The sequence below is a fragment of the Triturus cristatus genome, chromosome 3_2 (assembly GCF_964204655.1).
Source record: "Triturus cristatus chromosome 3_2, aTriCri1.1, whole genome shotgun sequence".
Taxonomy (NCBI): Eukaryota; Metazoa; Chordata; class Amphibia; order Caudata; family Salamandridae; genus Triturus; species Triturus cristatus.
In genome coordinates, this window is record NC_140584.1 from 846,518,065 (window position 1) to 846,539,517 (window position 21,453).

General features: G+C 42.9%; 1 protein-coding gene across 2 annotated transcripts in view; it reads left to right on the forward strand.

Annotated features, from left to right (window-relative positions):
- FOXN1 (forkhead box N1) overlaps positions 1-21,453 on the forward strand; it is a 521,814-nt gene that overhangs the window by 437,317 nt on the left and 63,044 nt on the right. For both annotated transcript variants that reach the window (XM_085649114.1, XM_085649115.1), the window contains exon 7: positions 12,256-12,352. In XM_085649114.1, coding sequence (XP_085505240.1) covers positions 12,256-12,352 — 97 coding nt within the window. The remainder of the gene's footprint in view (positions 1-12,255; positions 12,353-21,453) is intronic.

The following is a 21,453-nucleotide window of genomic DNA, read 5'->3' on the forward strand; positions in this document are numbered from 1 at the left end:
ACAGGCTGAGCAACTTGCCAGCAGATAGGAAGTAGTGGAGAGATTTTGAGACACGGCCAGTCAGGCTGCATGCCAGGAGGACGCAATTTTACCTAGAAGTCGCAACAGCCAGGTCGCGCCACCCACAGGGTTCCGGCCATAAATTGTGACATTCAATGCTGGCATCTTCCCCAACTGCTGATCTTACTTCCGGCAGCCTAGAAGGGTTTAATTCTGGGCCACGTCCCAGGGGTGAGGCAATCAATACACCGAGAAGGACCATGCACCCAGGATCCCAGCAGGAGAGGTGCCACCCTGCCAAGATCACAGCAGTCCAGCGGGGCTCGTCAGTAGACCGCAGCTAGCGCTTGGCAAAGCGCTGGCAGTTTGGTGCGGTGCTAAGGGCCAGTCAGCATGATAAGGCCTCTCATAGGCTACCCCCTAAAGCAGGGGTTAATGGTGCCATAATATTGTGGATTACAATGGATTTTGAAGGATGGGGACTGGGCTCCTAATTCATGCAACCATCTAGCCACACCCCTCTCTTCTCCCTCCCCAATCGCAGTATCATAACTTCAAAACAGGCTGATGTGTTGTCATCCACCTGCATGACGTCTTTGCTGTGCTTCCATTATGGACTATAGCTTGAAAGTGTTGCAGTCTATCTGTATTGTTGGTTGATTCCAAATTTCATATTAAATGTATTATAAAAAAATCTAGATGATGATGATGATGATGACTAGCAGGTGTCAGTGCAGTATCACAGAGAAGATAGTGGAGGGTAAATTAAATAAATAAATGAATAAATAAAAACACTTACCTGTAGGACAGCCGGGCGCCGCCTCTCGGTCCTCTTCGGCTCCTTGGTCAGCAGCAGGAAGCAGGAAGCACACAGGCTCACAGAATCCATTAGCCAATTACAACGTGGCCTTACAGCAGCTTTGTAAATGGTCTAAGCATCGTGGTTCGGCAATCAGAGAGGGACTGGGAGCCTGTGCATGTTCTCCACCCAAGCATGGAAAGTGTGCATGACTGTTTGGCCAGCCCAAGACAGCCGGCCAAGCTGCCATGCGTACTTTAGAGTGTGTTTACCACTCCTCCACCTGACCCCTGCTCTGCTAGTCAGCCCCGCCCCACATCTAAGCAGGAACAGAAAATGAAAATGATAACATTGGGTATTTACATTTTAGTTTTCCTTTTTAAACTGCTCGCTGAGAAGTGGAGCGACGCTTAGCCGCCTTAGAGGAGGAACCACCGCTAATAGATGGGCATATACTACCATTGACAGTCTTACAAGAAGGCAGTTATTAATGCTGATCAATCGTTCACATGAAAATTAGAATTTAGAATGACTTAAGTAATCACACTAAGGCTCCGTCATTGTTATTGCAAATCAAAGTGCAAGTTGGACCATTAGCACCCACATGTTCTAAACAAAATAACAGGTAAACTAACTTAATTCCCTGATTTGCTATAACTGTTCCTCTCACCACGCTACCGTTTGACCGGTCATCTTTCCCTCCAAGCAGTGTATATATGGGATGCTATAGCCTGATACATTTCAGGCCTGTCCGTTCTATAAAAAAGTGTTAGGGCATCCTTACATTTCTTCGTGCCGTATTCAAAAAACAGGGGACAAAGATGAAACCTTTGGGGGCTAGTGTCATGGCACAAAGCAGCATGAAGTGCATCAGTGTTTCTTGGCTGCCCAAAGGGCAGCAGCACATGCCAGCTCTCGGGTCCGGCAACCTTGGCCAAGGATTTGGTACAAGGCTGAACCTGTAGTGTTACTATTCTGAATCTGAGATAAAAAGCCCTTTTCTCAAGTGGCGAACCCAGATCTAGGAGAGGCTTCCACCAGGGTTCGGACTTTACGGTCAAGTAGTTATTCAATAGGGCACCTTTTGTAGCCTCTTGCTTTTGCCACATATGCGCACAGTCTTTCTTTTTCACCATTGGTAATATGGCTTTGTTCATATTTTCTGGGTTGTGCCATAGATCTAAGTAATTTAATGTCTTGAAAGAGCGCTCTATATGACTAAACCAAAGCAAACTGCTGCAATTCTGGCTTCTCAGGATGTCCTTCAAGCTCCTCTGGAACTCTGAGGGCAGTAGTAGTCCAGACTCGTATCCACTGGCCTACTGGGCGGAAAGCAATATGACCAGTAGCAGGTGTCATTTCCAGTTTGGCTCTGTGAATTGCCATTGGGGTTCCTGGGCCTAAGTATAGTATTCACCTAAAGAAGGAGTTTTCCACTTTTGGAAGCAACTGTACATTTGTGTGACCCCAAATGTAGGCACCACAGCAACAGGCTGCCACCGATTTAGTTTTATAAGAGGTGAGTGCAGGCTTTATTAGGTTATATTTACATTTGTTGGCAAATATCTGAATGCCCCAGACTGTTGGCACAAGATCACTGCGGACTTGGTTACTTGGGCACCCCAGTAGAGCTGGTCGCCGATTCGAATCCTCACGTAATCGTAGGTTTTGAACTACTCTATTGGTTTCCCAGAGATCCTAAAAGTTGACTTTAGCTTGGCTTTAGGTCATAAACTTTGTTTTCTGTATATCGATTGGTAATTTCCTTGTTTTGCAAAAAGTTTGAAGCCTTCAAGCAGCCGATGCATAGACAGTTTTGTGTGTACTAAGATGACTGCATCATCTGCAAACATTAGCATCGGAAGATACACATTCCCCAGCTTAGGTACGTCAAGACCAAGATCGCTAAGAGACTTTCCTGTGCCATTGATATAGATGTTAAATAAGGCTGGGGCTAAAAAGCAACCCTGCCTGGCCCCTGAATGCATACCAAAAGTGGCTGTACATTTGCCTTTGTGATCGAATTTCATTGCGGCTGTATTGCCAGTGTGGATGTTAATTAGCAAATTCAGTAAGTATTTGGGGACAGCTAGTTCCTCCAGGATACACCAAAGTGTAGACCGATCAACCCTGTCAAAAGCTGTCTTTAGGTCTATGAAGACCTAGGAATTTAGGAGAGCTACACACTTCAAGCAAATCATGTATAATCGCAGAACTTGATCAATTATGCTCTGCCCCTTGCAAAAACCAGCTTAGAGATGAGATAGTTGTCCTCCATCCAGGACTCCAACCAAGTGAGCAGCAGCATGCCGAATATTGTGCCTAAACCGTTCAATAACGAAATTGGCAATGATTGGTTGGATCATCTCTCCTCCCTTTTTTTGTGGATTGGAACTATTACAGAGGACCTCCAGAAGTCTGGAACCACCCCTTCCGCCAATATTGTGCTGAACGCCGCTGTCAAGGGACCCAGCTATGCGTCCAGGATGGTTTTGAACCTGTCAACTGGCACCTTATCTGGGCCTGGGGCTTTTCCCAATTTTTTATGTTGGATGATTTGGGCTATATCAATCTTGCTACATGCATTTTCTTCAAGCTGGTGGTTGCGCAGGGGAGCTAAATCTACGGCTTGATTCTTTGGAGCTCCCTGCAGGTCCTTTTCTGATTCCCAAATCAACATCCGAAGGTTCTTGATATATAGCAAGGCAAAGTGCTTCACCCATCCTGAGGGGCTTATGATGGCTTTGAGATTCCTGGGTCGTGCGCAGCCCCAGCCTGTGATTTCCAATAACATTTTTGTGTCCTTTAGGTCGATTGCATCTTGTAAAGCTTTCCAGGCCTTCGTATACTGTTTTTTCTTCTTGTGTCTTATGAAGTGTTTATAGGCACTTCTGGTATCCAGCAGCTGTCTCTCACCACACCGGGGTATTAATTCTTTTTTTAGGGGCTGCTCTAAGCTTTTTCTTCTTTACCCAGCAATCCTTGTCATACCAATCAAGTTAAGAGTCTTGCACTGTTAGTTCCCCCTTTCTCTATGGTCCATCAATACTTGATTGGTGGCTATAAGCAGCATTTTAAATAATTTGATCGTCTTGGGATCTAAAGCCTTAGCCTCCATACTTAAACCCACATGAATTGTGCTCCACTGCAAGTTAGTGGAGAAATCAACTGCATACCAATTAATGGGGAATCTGGATAACTTTTTCCTGTTTCTGTTCAAGCTCAGTTTGCAGGAGTGCACAGTTTGTATCTGATGCCATTTCTCGAATTGAGTTTCTGGAAGAGCAAGCACGAGATATAGTGGATCAGGATCACTTTCTAGTCTCTTTTCCACCCAAATAACGGTTACCAGATTCCAATAGCACTAGCTTGCTTTCCTATGTAAAAGGTTGGTTTAGGGGGATTATCAGAAGTAGTTCAGGCATTCACTGGTCTCGGGTCCACATTTAGGATGATCTTACCCAATTGTTTTACTTATTTTGTTGTTCTGCAGCCTTTAGATGGAGGGGAGGGAATCCCCCAGACTTGGTCCTCCTCCTACAATACTTTGCGGTCCTGCAGGACTGGGTGAAGGCTGGTATTCAGGCCCCGCATAGAATTATTATTCTTGCCTGGGTGAGTGGTAAGTGGCTCTTTCCTGCCTTAGAATAGACAGTAGTACATCCAGAAAATGTGGAAGGATTTAGCTTTCGTCCTTCCCACACAGTAGTAGATAGATGTTGATAAGACCTACCACTCCTTTGCCTTTTTCCACCTTCCCGTGTTGGATATTTTTGTTTATGGAAGAACACGTTAATTTTGCGTAATCAGAGCAGGAGGCTTTGACCCAAATATGAACCCCACCCTTTGCCTTTCCTCTTGGCTGATTTGTGGCAGGTGTGTTAAAGGAAATTAACCCTTCTAGGTCTATATTATCCGATACCCAGGTTACTTGCAGCCAAAAGATGTCTTGCAGCTTCATATATTTCGCCGAGTCCTTATCTTCCAGCATTTTGCCTAATCCCGCTATAGTCCAGTTTATTATCTGCACTGGGTTAGTGGCTAGGAGGAGGGATCTCTGTTCTCTGCTGCTTGCTTTGTTGCCATGTGAAACCTTCGTTTTTTTAGATTGTCTTTTGGTGAGGGGGATAAGAGGGACCACATGCTCTGTTCAAGATTGAGTAGTACTCAGACCATTCTTTGGTCATCAGTTTGAGGATGTTAACCCTGGTTAAAATATTGTGGTTCCCACTTGACTGGTACATCATGGTGAAAAATAGAGGCACTCTGCTTCTTGATCCTTTGTTGATCTGAGTGGGGCAAGTGGGCTCTCTATGGGAGTACATTGGTTGGGGGGGAGGGATGTCTGATGGCCAGACCCAGCATCGCTGTGTTGACTGGAGCGCATGTGATCGTAACGTCCTTTGCACAACATCTTGTATTAGGGTCTTCAAAACTGGTCTCAATGAGTCTTCTGGTTTCATAGAGTGAGTAGAAGCAGTGTAGAAGATGTCATCATTATCGTCTTCTACCACCATTCTCGACTTAGTCGGACTTCGAAATTGTAGGTAAGCTGCGTTAGAGCCACAGAGATAATATTGCTTTCTTACGCTAATGCAAATCCCACATCAATTTTCCTCCTGCGCTGGTTAACTGGCTGCATGTCATTCTTTACTGGATCCACCCTTGTATCTCTTTTCGCAGGCCCACTCATTGTCAATTGTGGGCAATTTAGTCTCACTCCAGGGCCTTGCAGCGGCATTATATCTCCAGGGGCTCTCCCGGGGACCCCATGTGGGGATGCCTTATTAAGTTGACAGTAGCACACCTGCAGTGTAAGGTCCGTGATTGCTTTGGGTGAAGGCAACGCATGGGGATCCTTGGTGCATGTAGCTGTATCATTGGTGAAGCAAACATATGGAGCTCTCTCTCCTTTGCAGGTCTTTGGGCTAGTTGTCTGAAAAGGTCTCAGGCCAGTCGGAAATCTGTTGATGCGCGTGTGTTTAACTTGCACTGTTTATCACATTGGAGGCTGGGGTAAGTGAAGGACGGGAACAGAAGTGATGTGTTTGTAGGCTGAGAGAGCTGCAGGTTATCTGGTAAAGCTCCCAGGAGGAGAGTCTAAAACTGTGGTTGAACCTTGTTTCTCTTATAGCTTGACATGGGGGAAGCCCTTGCTGAAGCTGATTCAGGATCTGGAATCGTAGTCAGAGAAGAATCTGGTACCTGTGCCTCTGGATTTGGGGGTGGTGCCAACAAAGGAAAACCAGCAAGGTCTACAACAATACGTGGCCTAGGAGCAAAGTAGGCTGAGGAAGTGCAGGTTCAGGCAGTACCTGAATAGAGCCTGAGAGTGGAAGGCCGATTGGATACTCTGATGAATCCATGAGACCTGAAGCAAACCAGAGGGATCTGGAATCATCGGGAAAAGCTGCAGCATGACCTTCTTGACAGCTGGTTTTCTGTGGCGGTGACAATACCTAGCGAACCGAAGACACATGAGCTCCAGGACCAGAATAGGATCTAAGTCAGACATTGCAGCCAGAGTCACGCCTCAAAAGCACTGACAATGAGATCTTTCCGTGGAGCAGGCCTGTCAAGGAAATTAAGAGCCCAGTTAGGACATTTTTATGCTTTCTTTTCACTGGCCTCTCGACTTTGTCTAGACTTACCCAAAGATGGTGAAGCACAGAGGGACCAGAAACAGACTTGATACTTGGAGTGGGACCAATATCATTTATTATGATTGGCGAATAAGAGTTTTGCCTTTTCCCTCCCCAGTGGCCTTCAAATGCATCAGAGAGCATTTGTCACAGGACTAGGAGACATGTTTGGTGCTGAGGCACCAAAGACAAGGGTTGTGCGACCAGTGACAGATATCTGCTTAAGACATGCGCAGTATCATTTAAGCCTTGTAGCTTTGGAGGAATGGACATCCCTAAACATTGGCAAGATGTTTTGGTTAGAAACTGCAGAAACTTGAAGAACTGAAGGAGCTAAGCTCTGGATCTGTGTTGAAGGGCAAGCAAAAGGAGGAACTGACTTCAGTGCATGTGGCTCTGTGTTGTCATGAACCGAGACAGGCTAGAGTTGTGATGGGGGCTGATGGTACCATCTGCCTGCACTCAGGAGCTAGTGCAAGAGTATACAGTTCCACTCTAGGGTCTGGGGAGATACACAATGTAAGAAATCTGAAGTTTGAAGTATCCATCAGAAGCACTAAATAAATAGCAATCTTTTATTACAAGATTTAATAATCCATCTACTGTATTATTGAAATGTTTCCTTTATTCATGCCAAAGAACAATAGTGCCTCCCCAATGCAGTATATTCAATGAGAAATCTCTGATGTGGGGCGCATGAGAGTGATTCTCATATCCTGAAGGTCTGTATAAATATAATGTGGTGTCTGTTCAAGTTGTAAACCACTGGGACTTCCAATAGCTCCCCTACTATAGCCCTCATTATAAATGGCCCTCACTTTAGTCACCAATACCCAGGGTACCAGTAGCTCCAGATGGGGTAAGAGGGGATTGGAGTTAACAGGGATTTATGTGAAACTGAAGTTCAGTTGAGAAATTAGTATATAAAGGAGAATTGAGAATTCCAGGTCTGATTTCCCCAGAAATCCTCACTCTTTCAGCTGCTAAAAAGCCCAGGTGAAACAAGACAGATCCACATTGTTCCTCTGAATCGAATAATTCCAACGGGAAGGGTCACTGCCCCGTCGGAATTAGGAGGCCACTTATGATGACGGCCTCTGTGCCTTTTCAGAAATGAAGTGGATGTCAACATTAATCATTGTATATTTAGACATACAATGATCATACTTGCAACGGTAACTCCTCAAATAGTAAGAGAGGAGAAAGATGTGCTTCTAGAGGCCTGTTTTCGATGGACTCTAGGCGTATGCCCCTTGGTCCTGGGCATAAATCCAGCCTTGGCTGCAAGAGCTACAGCTGAGAACAGGACAAAGCAAATTTGATGTGCGCAAACAAAAACTAAAGAATTTAGCGCCTTCTCTTTTTTGTGGAACAATGCAGCATTTATGTAAAACTGACCAGAAGCATAAAAATGCATGTCAAATTTGGTTATTCAACATTGCTGCTCTCTAATCCTACTGGAAATAAAAATTACTTGTGAAATGACTCATAGGCAAGCTCAGAGTCTAGTAGGCATATGGTCCTTTCAATTCTAAGTACTTCCTGCCTCCCACTGTTCGCTATTACACGATGGAAAGCCGGGGCTAGCTAAAATCAGATGGGGGAACAGGACTAGAATTGTAACCCATGTAAATGCACAATTGACCTCAGACCTAACCACATCAATGAATTCATCTTTATGGATTTGTGACTTGGAAAATCCTCAGGGTATAGGTATGTGAATGCATGTCGATTCACTAAAATCCCTGGGTTAGCTGAAGTGACATCACACACCCTTTGACCTTAATAACATCACAGGAAGTGGCATCATATGACTATTGATACTGAATGTTTCAAGGAAGTGATGTCACTTGACCTTAACCCAGATAACCTCTAAACTAAACTACTAAACTCAAATTCCAAAATACTAAATTAAAATTCCATGATAACTATATGATTACTATGATAACAAAACACAGACAAATTTTTATTTTAGATACCACCAATATTTAAGGTGCTGACATGATTTTTGGAAGAGGTAGGGAGGGCCTTTACTTCTAAAATGCAGTGAGAAAGAGAATTGAGTGAGCCAGATATATTTTAAGGGAATTTGTGGAAAAGTACCCTTTCCTCCAAAAGACTTTTAGGGGGAAAAAAAGGGAGTAGAGGATCAGATAGTGCATTTTAAAGCACAATTTTCACATACATTTGGCCACAAGTCATAGCTCTGACAGCCACATATTTAATATTCAATCTCTTTCATGGTGTTCCAAGCCAATGAAACCTGATGCTACCCGGGAGTTGACCCCATTTTTTTCAAAATGTGTTTTGGGTGTCCCAATATATCAAAATTACATCCATTGTGCCATGACCATCTCATGACCAACTCATTCGCACTCATACTCTCAAAAGTCCCTCGCTCATTCTTATCCGTTTTCCCTCACTGGCACTCACTTGCAGTCACTCTCGAACACTCATTCTCACTCACGTAGACTCACCCATACTCACTTACTGACACCCAATCTCATTCATTCTTACTCACTACCTGTCACTGGTGCTCTTGTTTACCAATCTCTCCCCCTTGCCTCCCACCACAAGGATACCCCAGTCGTTTACTCATTTTTACTCACACACATACTCACACAAACTGACACACTAGCTCACACATGCATGCTCTCTCTCACAAACACACTCTCACCAGCAAGCACCCACACAACATATATTTAAAAAAACATTTTTTACTTACCTCAGCTTCCATCGAACATTCCATTCCAGCTCCATTTTTTATTACACTAATAGGGAAATATAGGTTATTAGTGAAATAAAAAATTAGCAAACAGCAAAGAGGACGGAGCCTCGAAGCCAATAAAGATGAACTTCCCTTTGTACGTTCACTCATTTTCCCACCTCTAAGGTCAGGGTTTGAAAAAGCATCGCCATGGCTCGCAATATGCAAGCCAGGGGTCGAAGCTGCGACCCCTTAATGACGTCTATGTTGTTACACTAAATATAGGAGCCTGCTTTCTGCTAGAAGCAGCCTGCTGTTGCCTCTTTCATTGGTTCTACTGCAACTGCTGAATTACCGATAGTTGCACCTCTGTGCTGCATACCAGGAGGATGTTGCTATTGATTTTTTACCCTGCCGTTGCTGTGGTCTGACTGCATCTGTTGCACCTCTGATGGCAGTGCCCCTGTGCTGGGACAAGAATGTTTTTGGCTCTTCATACCGCGTGTGCCCAGGTGCCACCAAACGTTCTCCCAGCACAGAGACCCTGTGCTCCACGCTGTAGAAGCTTCTCATACCTAAGAGCTCTGGTAGCATTTCACCTGCTGCTCTTTTTTTTTTTCTTCAAAATACTTTATTGATTTTCACAAGGTATACAGAAAGGATATAGCAGGGTAAGCAAGGGTGTCCAAGGCAAAGTTTACATGTGCATACATGGCGGGAGAGTAATGCACCTTTATGGATACCATGAGCCTAACCCGGGTGACCATTGGTAGAAGAAAAAGGGACAGGCAAAGGAAGGGAAAAAGGAAAGAAAAGGAGTAGAGGAGAGAGGGGGAGCCACGGCTGGGCAACCTGTAATATCGATTTCCATATCTATGCATATTTTGGTACACGGGCGCCCGATATTGGCAACTTTACATAATATGGCAGTCTAGTACCTGTAACAATGAACATTTCACTTAAATACATTTATTCAGATGGAACGACAGTGAGGTCATCGGATATGGCTCCATGGTGAGGGCTTTGTTCATGAGGGTTCATAAGAGTCTTGAAACGAGTCTAAGGAGCTCCACAGCATCCTGGATGATGGTTTCCATGGAGAGCTTTGTAATGCTATGTTGTCCGCCCCCCTGAGATGGATGATCCAGTTTATCCAACTCTTGTATGAAGTCTTACCCGTGTTTTTCCAGTTGGCAAGAACCATTTTCACTGCCGAAGTTAGTAACAGGTCATGTAGATCTTTGTCAGAATCATCTCTCAAGTTTGTGCTTATACAGGCCGTGGGCAAATTAAAGGAGTCTCTGACCATAGTACACTTAAACACACCATTTATGAAGGCAAAGATTTTGTCCCAAAACGATTTAAGTACAGTACACTGAAAGATGAGGTGGGCTAAATCCCCCGTCTCCCGATTACAGTTCCAGCATGTTGCATCTTTTCTGAGCCCTAGTGCAAATAAACAGGCAGGGGTCCAAAATGTCTTGTCTAGTAGCCAGTATTTGGTTTGGGAGAGAACCGGGGAGATCTTATTTTGTGAGACGGATCTCCATATTGAGGGCCATTCCTGTTCCTTTGGTGGCTCTGGGGGCAGTTGCCCCCAAAAGGCTATAACCTTATCATTAAGTTTAGAGGATTTTGGGCGGAGGAGTTTGTATATCTGCGAGACCTGGTGGCTCAGTTTGTTAATATTTGTCACAAATAAGGAGATTGATGGATGGGCGGTAGATAATTTGGATTTTGTAAGGGCTGATCTAATTTTAAGAAGTTGTAGAACTCAAAGTCTGCAAGGCCATATTTCACCTGCTGCTCTAAAGTATTTTTTTCTTTAGATACCACCATCTAAAAGCATGCCGTTTATAAGCCCAGTCTCTTGCCTGCATGGAGGACATTCCAACTTCCATAAATAGGAAGGAATTGGAAATATGGGAGAAAATGTGATGTAAAGAATCACACTTTCTCCGTACCTTTCCCTAACCTTTTCCTCATTTGGAGGCCACATTTTACCACCCTGTGAACATACTGAGAAAATTGAGAAAAATATGAAGGCCAAACGCCTATTGTCCTTATATTTTCCCCCATGTATACCCACAATTCAATCAAGTGTAAATGAGGCTGTTAAACTAAAATCAAGTGCTATGCAATTACTTTATATTATTACAAATGCAAGTTTCTTTAGATCAGTAATTGAGATCTGAGAGCTTTAAATTCAAGCTTAGCAGTGATCTGCATGATACAATCGGTGCATTTAGGTCTAGTTTATTATGGTAATCTTTTCACTGCACATCACAATGAGAGCTGCTATGAACCAGACACCGGATGCAGTGACCCTCACCTATCCAAATCTGCAATTATTTCAACTAAAGCAAAACACTTATACAGCAGGCAGCAACAGGAATTCTCCCAGTGGGCTCAGCTGAGCAATCATGCACGACCTGGCAGCACTGCCACTGCAGCTCTACGTACAGTGTCCAGACTAAATACAATACATAATACAGAAAGAGACCTTATCGTCTACATGCCTCGTGATTTCACTCCTCTTCTCTAGAGGGCTGGCATTGAAGGTAAAAAAATTGCAGCAGCAGAGGAAAGACACTGAGAGTAACTCATCTACTAAGTTGTATATAATCCCTGTAAGAAAGCCATAAAGGTTGGTTGCTAGATAACAGCTGGCTGGGCTGGCTCATGATCGAACTGAAACCATTCATAACAGTTTGGTGATCCAGATAGCTAAGCCTTAAGTAGTAGTAGTCCTTTAAAACGCTTCCTTTTCATTTTTTTTCACAATTAAGATATCCGAGTGCTTTAGTTTATGGTGCTTTCTTATCAACCTCAGAGGCTTGGGGAAACAAGGGCAGTGGCAAAGGTGGCAATAGCGAACCCTGGCGACCACTTAATGACGTCCATATGGTAACACGCATGTTGCACTGAACAGCGTCTTCGTTGCGTTGCTGAAGTGTGTCCACCCGTACAGTATAGTGTTGGTACATGTCCTTTGCTATTTCATCATTAAAGTGAAAATGCGACTCGAGTGAATAGGAACAACACATTGTTATAGTTATGCCAATCTCCAAATAGTAAAGACCATCTATTCTCTCTTTTTTGCCCAGTATTCTCATTTTCATGGCGCTGAGGAACAGTAAGAATGGGAGCCTGCCCGTCAGCGAGATTTACAACTTCATGACCGAGAACTTCCCCTACTTCAAGGTGAGTCTTGACAGGAACAGACTTTTTTAGGGCACATATGTTTCCTTTTGCCATGTTACATATTTTGACAGTTATCAGTTAATGTATCAAGTAAAAAAAGTCCGTTTTCTTTAATATTACAGAATTCATATACATTTCATTGGTATTCAGGCAACCATCCAACAAATAAAAACAGTGCAAAGCCACCAGCTTGGTAAAATCACCTAGGGGCATATGTATCAACATCTCCATTTGCGATTCTCAAATAGCGATTTTTAAAGAATCGCTTTTTGAGAATTGCAAAACGGGATGTATTTAAAAAATCGCAAAACTTTAGCGATTTCTTAAAATTCCTTAATTGCGATTAGCAAATTGCAAAATCGCAATTAAGGAATACCTTCCCATTCATTTCTATGGGCCAGGAGACCCATAGGAATGAATGGGAAGTAATTCTCAAATTGCGATTCGCAATTAGCTAATCGCAATTTGAGAATAATTTCAAAGGTGCACGGGTGTCAAGATGACACCCTGATGCACCCCTGAAATTAGCATGTGTGGTCATATGGCGCACATACATGCCCTAAGGGCATGTATGTGCGCTACGTGGCACTTTGTAAAATTAAAAAAAGTGCATTTTTAAAGAAAATCGCAAATTAACACCAACTTGTAGTTGGTGGTAATTTGCGATTTCTTAAGGATTATTCGCAATACTTTGGTGCGTCTTACATTTCATTTAAGAAATCGCAATTTGCGATTTCTTAAATGCTTACGCAAACTTAAGAAATCGCTAAATTAGCGATTCCTTAAATTTGCGATGAGGATTTGCCTCATACATCCCATTTTGCGAATTTTTAATCGCAAACGCTGTTTTTTGCGATTCGCAGCGTTTGCGATTAAAAATTTGGTTGATACATATGCCCCCTAGGGGCATATGTATCAACATCTCCATTTGCGATTCTCAAATAGCGATTTTTAAAGAATCGCTATTTGAGAATTGCAAAACGGGATGTATTTAAAAAATCGCAAAACTTTAGCGATTTCTTAAAATTCCTTAATTGCGATTAGCAAATTGCAAAATCGCAATTAAGGAATACCTTCCCATTCATTTCTATGGGCCAGGAGACCCATAGGAATGAATGGGAAGTAATTCTCAAATTGCGATTCGCAATTAGCTAATCGCAATTTGAGAATAATTTCAAAGGTGCAAGGGTGTCAAGATGACACCCTGATGCACCCCTGAAATTAGCATGTGTGGTCATATGGCGCACATACATGCCCTAAGGGCATGTATGTGCGCTACGTGGCACTTTGTAAAATTAAAAAAAGTGCATTTTTAAAGAAAATCGCAAATTAACACCAACTTGTAGTTAGCGATTCCTTAAATTTGCGATGAGGATTTGCCTCATACATCCCATTTTGCGAATTTTTAATCGCAAACGCTGTTTTTTTGCGATTCGCAGCGTTTGCGATTAAAAATTCGGTTGATACATATGCCCCGTAGTGACTTATTGGGCGGGTGGCAGAAGGTTGGTGCAAATTGAGCATCAATTGTTTGCGACCTGTTGAGAATCTTTCGATGCGACTGATATAGTAATCAGTCAAATCTCAAAATGTTTATTTGTAGAGGCCTGCTACATGGTAAGGAGCTCATTTGCAAGTTGCGACCCTCTATGAACAGCTCTGGATAAAAATTTAGATCGAGGCCTACCACTCTAACCCTGCCTTTGCATTCTCAGCATCTCAACACTCGAATGCGATTTGCAAAAGCAGTTAAGAATACCGGAAATAGTACTACAGGTTTTCTCTTTTAAGTACTCTTAAACGAATTTGTGAATAGGCTGTGAAACGTTCAACACCTATCAGAAAAGTACAAAGTGGGCACCATTCTGTATGTTTGTAGTAATTGTATATTAATATTCCCTGAATATTCCGACGTTATTACCATTTGATACGTTTTGGGGCTAATTGACATGTAAAAGTCCATAAAATAGTACTCCAGGATTGCTTCTTTACGTACTTTGTGAATCTGTTTTTAAAAAACGTCCCTGTTCCTTAAAGAGGCAGCTGTTGCTTTAAAAAAATGTTTACATTCGGGAAGACATTGGGGGAGTATGCACTGCTCCTCTAGACCACTGTCTTCCCCCCCCCCCCCCCAAAAAGCTTTTGTGAATAAGTAATCCTCCAAACACAATGGTTTGCAACAGTAATGGCTGTCAGACCAATTACATATTCAATTGCATCTCATATATAGGAGGGGGATTACCCTTTTAGGCACTCTCCTTTTTTGGGATTCAGAAGCGGTTGTGTAAACATGTTTCTGACTCCTAAAAAGATTTTTGTGCATTACAAAAAGATGTTCTGCAATCGGAAACTCTGTGATTTTTTTCAATTGTGGTCTTTGAAACCACGAAAGGCTTTTGTACATCAAACCCATAATTTGTTTAAATAAGTACTTTAACTATAAGATAGCAAAAAGGAAACTGGCAGTAACGTCCCCCTAGAGGGGGAAAGGCAGGAGGAGGAGAATAGGAAAGTGTGAGGGAGAGAACTTTAAAAGGTGGAGGGCATTACTCCATTCATGTAAGGTTCCCAACTGGGCTGAGACTTCTGTCTTGAGTTTGGTAATGTTGAACACTAGCACCACTCCTTCCTGTAGCCACAATGCCATCTACACAGAACAACCAGACCAGGGAAATAAGGTGTCCTCGAGAACCTTGCAAGGGAGGATAAATCCCGGAGGGAAACAACCTCCAGAGACAGATGAAAGAATCAGATGTTTGGAGAACAATTCAGGACTTGGTGCAAAAACATCCAGAATCAGGAGACTAGCAGGCAAAACTTGTAGAATATTTTTGATTCCCAGGAAAATACTGAGAAAAAACAATGGAGAAAAATTACAGTGCAAGTGGCAAAGAACACAATGAAAAACACTGTTGGCTGTGTTGGGGAGCACACTATCCTGAATTCAGCAGCCTTCTATTCTAAAGTGCCCATCATGGATTGAAAAACAGCCAAAGGAATCCACCATGCCCACCATCTTGGATTGGGATCAATGATATAGTACAGCTCTGCCTCTTCCTGGAGAACCATGGTTGATTCCAGAAAACAGGAAGTGACACCACAAGAAGTACAAAAGCTGTCTTGGATTACACCACTGCCACAAGAATCCACTGGACTCCCATCTTGGACTGGGAATGATTCGGTTATTCACCTCCGCCTCCACCTGTGGGGAAACCAGAGGAAAGAGATAGTAATAGGGATGAATCCATAAAGTGAATAAATGACCTCCTGAAATTGATACGCTTTTTCAAACTCTTTTTTTCCCTAAGATATTGCTTGCTTAAAGATATTCTAGAGGCACAACTAGTCACTAAAGATGCCACACAGATAATTGGATTTTAAGGTCATAAGGAAAAGATCCTCAACATTAACATTATATAATATATCTATAATATTTGCCCTGTGATGTGTTTTCATTTTATAAAGCATCTTATGGTGCAAAATCATTCCTAAGCACTAGGATATTTACAAGAACATATACAAATGCAAATACAATCTTTAATTAATATGTTGGCATAAAATTGTCACCACAAAGTCATAGAAGGTCATGTACAATTAGCGCAAATGGTGCAATCCTGCAAATGAGAATTCATTTAAATATTCAATTTATCTTGTAAATGTTAATATAGCTCTAATTGTAACCAATGTTATTCACCTATATGGTAATAGGGGGTCATTTTGCGATTAGATTCAAAAGAATCTTGGGATTATTCTACCCTCATTTTAATTCTTGTACCTGGTGCATTGAAGGTTCCATTCAGTATATGATCCTAGATAACTGGTGTAAATTATGTTTTTAGGCCAATCACATTTTGTTAAATATAGCAGAACACAATTGTACAACATTTTCAGAAATTGGTGTGGGATCTTTCTTTGGGTCTTTGTGTAGCAAGTGTCTATTAGGAAATATCCTTGGTCAGAACTATAAATTGTCACAAGTATCCAAAAGCCTTTGGGCATCAATGCATGAAAGAAGAATTGCCAAGACTCCCTTTTCCTACTTGACTGTCAAATGCTTGCAGCTTTACTCTAGGACGTAATGTAGGTTTGGTGCCACAAAGCGTATGAGAAAATAACATGAATAAATCAATACCCAATCAGTTGAACTCCTTTTTAAAGAAATAATTTATTTTGTATTAAAAAAATGAATAGAACTTTATTTCCAATCTGGAATAACAAAACAATCTTAAAGGTCTTAGCACCATGGGGTGCTGAGATATCGTCCAAAATGTATATATTCATTTAGTAGTCTCCATTAAAGTTTAAGAGGGAGTCAAGTTTGGATTGATGCTGCTCATATCGATGGTTGACTTGAAATCTCTGCTTTCTAGTTTTTTTCCCATATCTATGGTTCCCATCCTTCCACTCAATGACAGATACAATTAATCAGACTAACTAAACAGGACGAATAATCCCATTCATGAGCACACAATTTCAATAAAATACACAATAAGAGGAGACAGGGAGCCGCAGAGAGGTCCAGTACCCTTGCTCCAGAGAACAAATAAATATGCAAATAACAATAAGGTAACAATAAGGTAACTGTTCCTAATAGGGTGTGTTTTCAGGTGGACAATAAGTACTAGGTAAAGGCTCTTCCTATTTAGGAAGTGGTGCCCTCACACACCTGTAAGGGGTCATGCTTCATCATCAGATGTGTGCTCCTCATGAGGTTGGCGCTGCACTTCCCCCTAGGCTCCGCGAGGGGGCTCTTTGGCAGAGATCTTTTATACAAAAAGCCGCGATGATTGGCGTATTGGTAACTATGTGGTAAGTAGTTCATATATTTTTAAGGGTAGGTAAAAAAGAGGGGGTTGGGTGGCCTCCCCACAAAAAGTAAACATGTAATCGACATAAATGTACATTTTAAAAAAAAAGATATATATTTCATTTACAATAGTGTTTTAAGATTTATTGTATAATGTTTGAAAAGTTGGTGGCAGTGTTAGACTGTGAGACTGTGACTGGATTTTTCTGTAACAATATGTGGGGTAAAAGTGTGCATAGTAGGGGATTGCGTGGTGAAAAGTATTTCAGATGTGAGTGAATGTAAACGTGTGGTAGTACCGCCTCCCTAAACCATACCAGTGGGAAATCAGGCAATGGGTGTAGTCCAGTACAGCGACTTCATTTGCTTTGTAGCCTCTAAACTGTGCTACATCACAGCTAATCCCAGACCAACAGCCAAGTTTGCATTTCGAAGGCTGTGAGGTGGCATTTATCTTCAGAAACAAAGAGCCAAATTCATTTTTTGGCAGACAGCCTGTTCTCCACGAAGTCGATGGAGTAGATTATTCCATCACCCTGACGGAAGTGCTACCTGCCAAATTTTGAAATGTCTGTCGGCCCTGTGGAGTTTTCAAGCATTGACAGGAATCACCATCAAGGCGGTCCCTGCAAATGCATTATAACTTTACTGGCTGGCTCCATAAAACATGACCGAGCCGTCGAGCAAAGTTAGAATTTCTTTTCATTTTCAATCAGAAAATCCCAAAGCGGGATTTTATTTTAGGAGAAAAAAAAAGAATAACCCCTTACCATGGGAGTTTCTTAGTAAGGGCGCTTTGAGCACTGTTCAATGCCCCTTACCGCTAGGGTATTAAAAAACAGCTACATGTATGCCCATCTAAATTAGGCAGAAATATAGCCAAATCTCTGATGGCCCTTAAACCGCTGGACCGCTGGAGACGTTTGACCACGGCAGAGATGAAGTAGCCTCTGCTGCTGTCAAACTACGGTACCCTGCATTTAAATCGGGCAGGTGGACCATAGTCTTGGCAAGGATGGCACTCTGTCACTTTTGTGACAGAGTTACCTCTCTTACCTTTAGGTGGATACGCCATCTAACCACAGATTCCTCACTTTACAAATTCTCCCAGGCACCAAACTGGATCTGGATACTTGCAATAGATTCTGCGAGCCACACACAGTGCCATCACACTGTCGTCACAGCGTGGCCTCTGGATTGGATGAAACTGAGGCGCCACTCCTACATGCATGTGTCTGTTTAGCATCATTGTTTTCTGTGCAATCTGACTTGGAGCGACCGACAAGGTAAGATCAACTGTGAGCTAACTCTAACTTGGGACTTTTATAACATGAAAAGTACACTCCACAGAAAGGGGAGGAAAGTGAGCCATGAGGAATCTGCTGTCAGACAGATTATCCACCAGAAATAGCACTACCAAAGGTAAGTATCTTTTACTTATGGTGACTTCAAACCGCAAATTCATCACCGTGTGAATCAATACCAAAGATGTACATTGTATAAAAATAAAGGCATAGGGTCTAAGGAGTGGATGTTACCCCAGGATGTCCTTCAGGAATGAGAAGGCAAAATTGCCCTTCCTGAGGACCTGTGAATCAAGGCAGTAATGCTTGGTGAAAGGGTGGACAGATGTCAATGAAGAAGTCCAACAGATATCTAACATAGCAAAGCCTCTGGCCAAAGCCGTGGCAGTGACCTTATCTCTGATGAAGAGAACCCATAGGTTATCAGGGGGCTCCATCCTAGCCAGAGTATGGCACATCTCAATACTCAGATCAATACATTGAGACACCCCACCGGTAAACACAACAGTTTCCGGAGTCCCATCAATGTAAACGCTTATGATCCCTTTGGGATACAACAGGTGCAGCTTCTCCTCTTCTGTACAAGGGAGAGAGAAAAACACATATAGTGTGAGAGATTGCTCCTCATGGAAGGGCAACACAGCCTTTGCGAGAAAGGAAGCTTATGGTCTCTTTGGGATTCGAATGGTGCAGCCGCTCCTATTCCTTAGAATGATACGGCAGAGAGAAAAACACAGGGAGTGTGAGAGATTGCCCCACATGGAAGGGTAACACAGCCTTTGCAAGAAAAGAAGCCCGAGCCCGAAGCACCAGTTTGCCAGAATTCAACACACAGTACGGTGGCGCAGCACTGAAAGTGCCTGCTGCGCACAAACAGGTTGCATGGAAGTGATTGCAATAACTCAAATTCAAAACGTTGATAGCTGATTAAAACAATTCACTATACAACCACATTTTCTTAGTTGAAAATTTATATACACCTATTGCTTATTAAAATGCCTTCCACACTGTTAAAACTCATAGTAGTCATGATTTAAATAATTTAGTTAATTATCAAACTAATTGAAAATTGGTATTTTTAAAATTCTCTGAAATCATTTGAGTTGGAGATTGTCTAAAGTCAGAGTCATCATTCTCATAAAGCCAGCGATCCGTTGGCCAGCAGTACAGCTAAAACAGGACAGTCCTGCATCTTGTCAAGTACAAATCTCCAGCCTTCGCCAATGTGGGCACAATCGTTTTTTTACACTTGCTATTGAAAGCAGGGAAGCAACATAAACGTGTGCCAATGTGTCACATTTGTAACTGCAAAAACAGCAGGTAGCCTCTTTCCTCTTGTGTTTCAATTTTTGGCAAATCTCACCAATGTCGAAAATACCGACCCGCAGTCTTAAGTATTTGATCTTTAGCTCCCAATAGATTGGAAGTTTTAGATAAGAAGCCACTTGGTTGATGGTGAGAGCGGCAACTGAACTGATTGTTCTTGCACAGAAGGTTTCAAGGCCTTTGGTGTCAGTTAGAACTGGGGGTCTCTAGTTGGCTGAGGCAATTACCTTAGTCCAAATAGGGACCCTTCCTTCTAGTCAGGGAAAGGAGGGACACCCTCTTTGATAACCACTGCTCACCCCCTTGTAGCTTGGCACAAGCAGCCAGGCTTATCTTCAAGGGAATGTGTAAAGTATTTGCAACCACACTCCCAGTGACACAGTGATAACACCACAAATGGACACCAAACTGATGTATGAAAATAGCAGTATCTTTATCAAGAAGAAAAATACGGTAATACCAAAGGATAAGAATCCAACACATGCGTATTCATAATATTTCACTTGGCCGGTTATTAAGCCAACAAACACTTGTAGGTTTTTGCAGTATTAATGAGCAGTTCACGATGTTCAAATGCAGTCCTTATGCAATGCTATGCAGTTCGTAATGCAGTTCCTATTGTCAGACTAATGCAGTTCGTAATGCAAGAATAATGCAATCCTCAATGCAAGTAATCAGGCAGTTCTTAATGCAAGAATAATGCAATCCTCAATGCACGCAATCAGGCAGATCATAATGCAAGACTAATACATTCCTCAATGCACGTTCCTATTGTCAGACTAATGCAGTTCGTAATGCAAGAATAATGCACTCCTTAATGCAAGTCATAAGGCAGTTCGTAATGCGAGAATAATTCAATCCTCAATGCACTTAATCAGGCAGTTCGCAATGCAAGTATAATCACTCCTTAATGCAAGTAATAAGGCAGTTCGTAATGCGAGAATAATTCAATCCTCAATGCACGTAATCAGGCAGTTTGTAATGCAGGAATAATACCAGGCCAATTGACGTGATTAGCGCGGGCACCACTAGGCCCCAACCCCAGACAACAGTCCTCAACTTCTGAGGGCGGCCCCGGTTCTGCCGGGCAGGTCAGGGCCGCTCGAGGACTCAGCACAAATCAAATCAGGTGTTTGTTAAGCGTGACTACTCACCCGTAAGGGTCTCAAGGCGATCAGTCCATCAAGGAGGGGGTCTGTCGAAGAGCCAGTTTTTGACGTTTCTTGCGAAGATGGGGAGCGATGTTATCTGCACGAGGTAGAGCGGAAGGTCGTTCCAGGCTCTGGCCGCGCGGAAAGAGAAGGAGCGGCCTCCCGATCTGGTCTTTCTGGTGCGGGGGACCACGGCGTAGGAGAGCTGGGCTGATCGTAGGGTCCTTTGGGGTGCGTGGAATTTGAGTTGGCTATTCAGGTATGCTGGTCCGGTGTTGTGGAGGGCCTTGTGAGCGTGGGTTAGCATCTTGAAGGTGACTCTGGCTTCGATGGCGAGCCAGTGGAGTGTGCGCAGGTGCTGGGAGATGTGGCAGTGTCTTGGCAGGTTGAGGACCAGTCTTGCCTCTGCGTTTTGGATGTTCTGTAGCTTGCGGGTGAGGTTTTTGTTTATTCCGGCATAGAGTGCCTTGCCGTAGTCGAGCCTGCTGGTGACAAGGGCGTGAGTGACAGTCT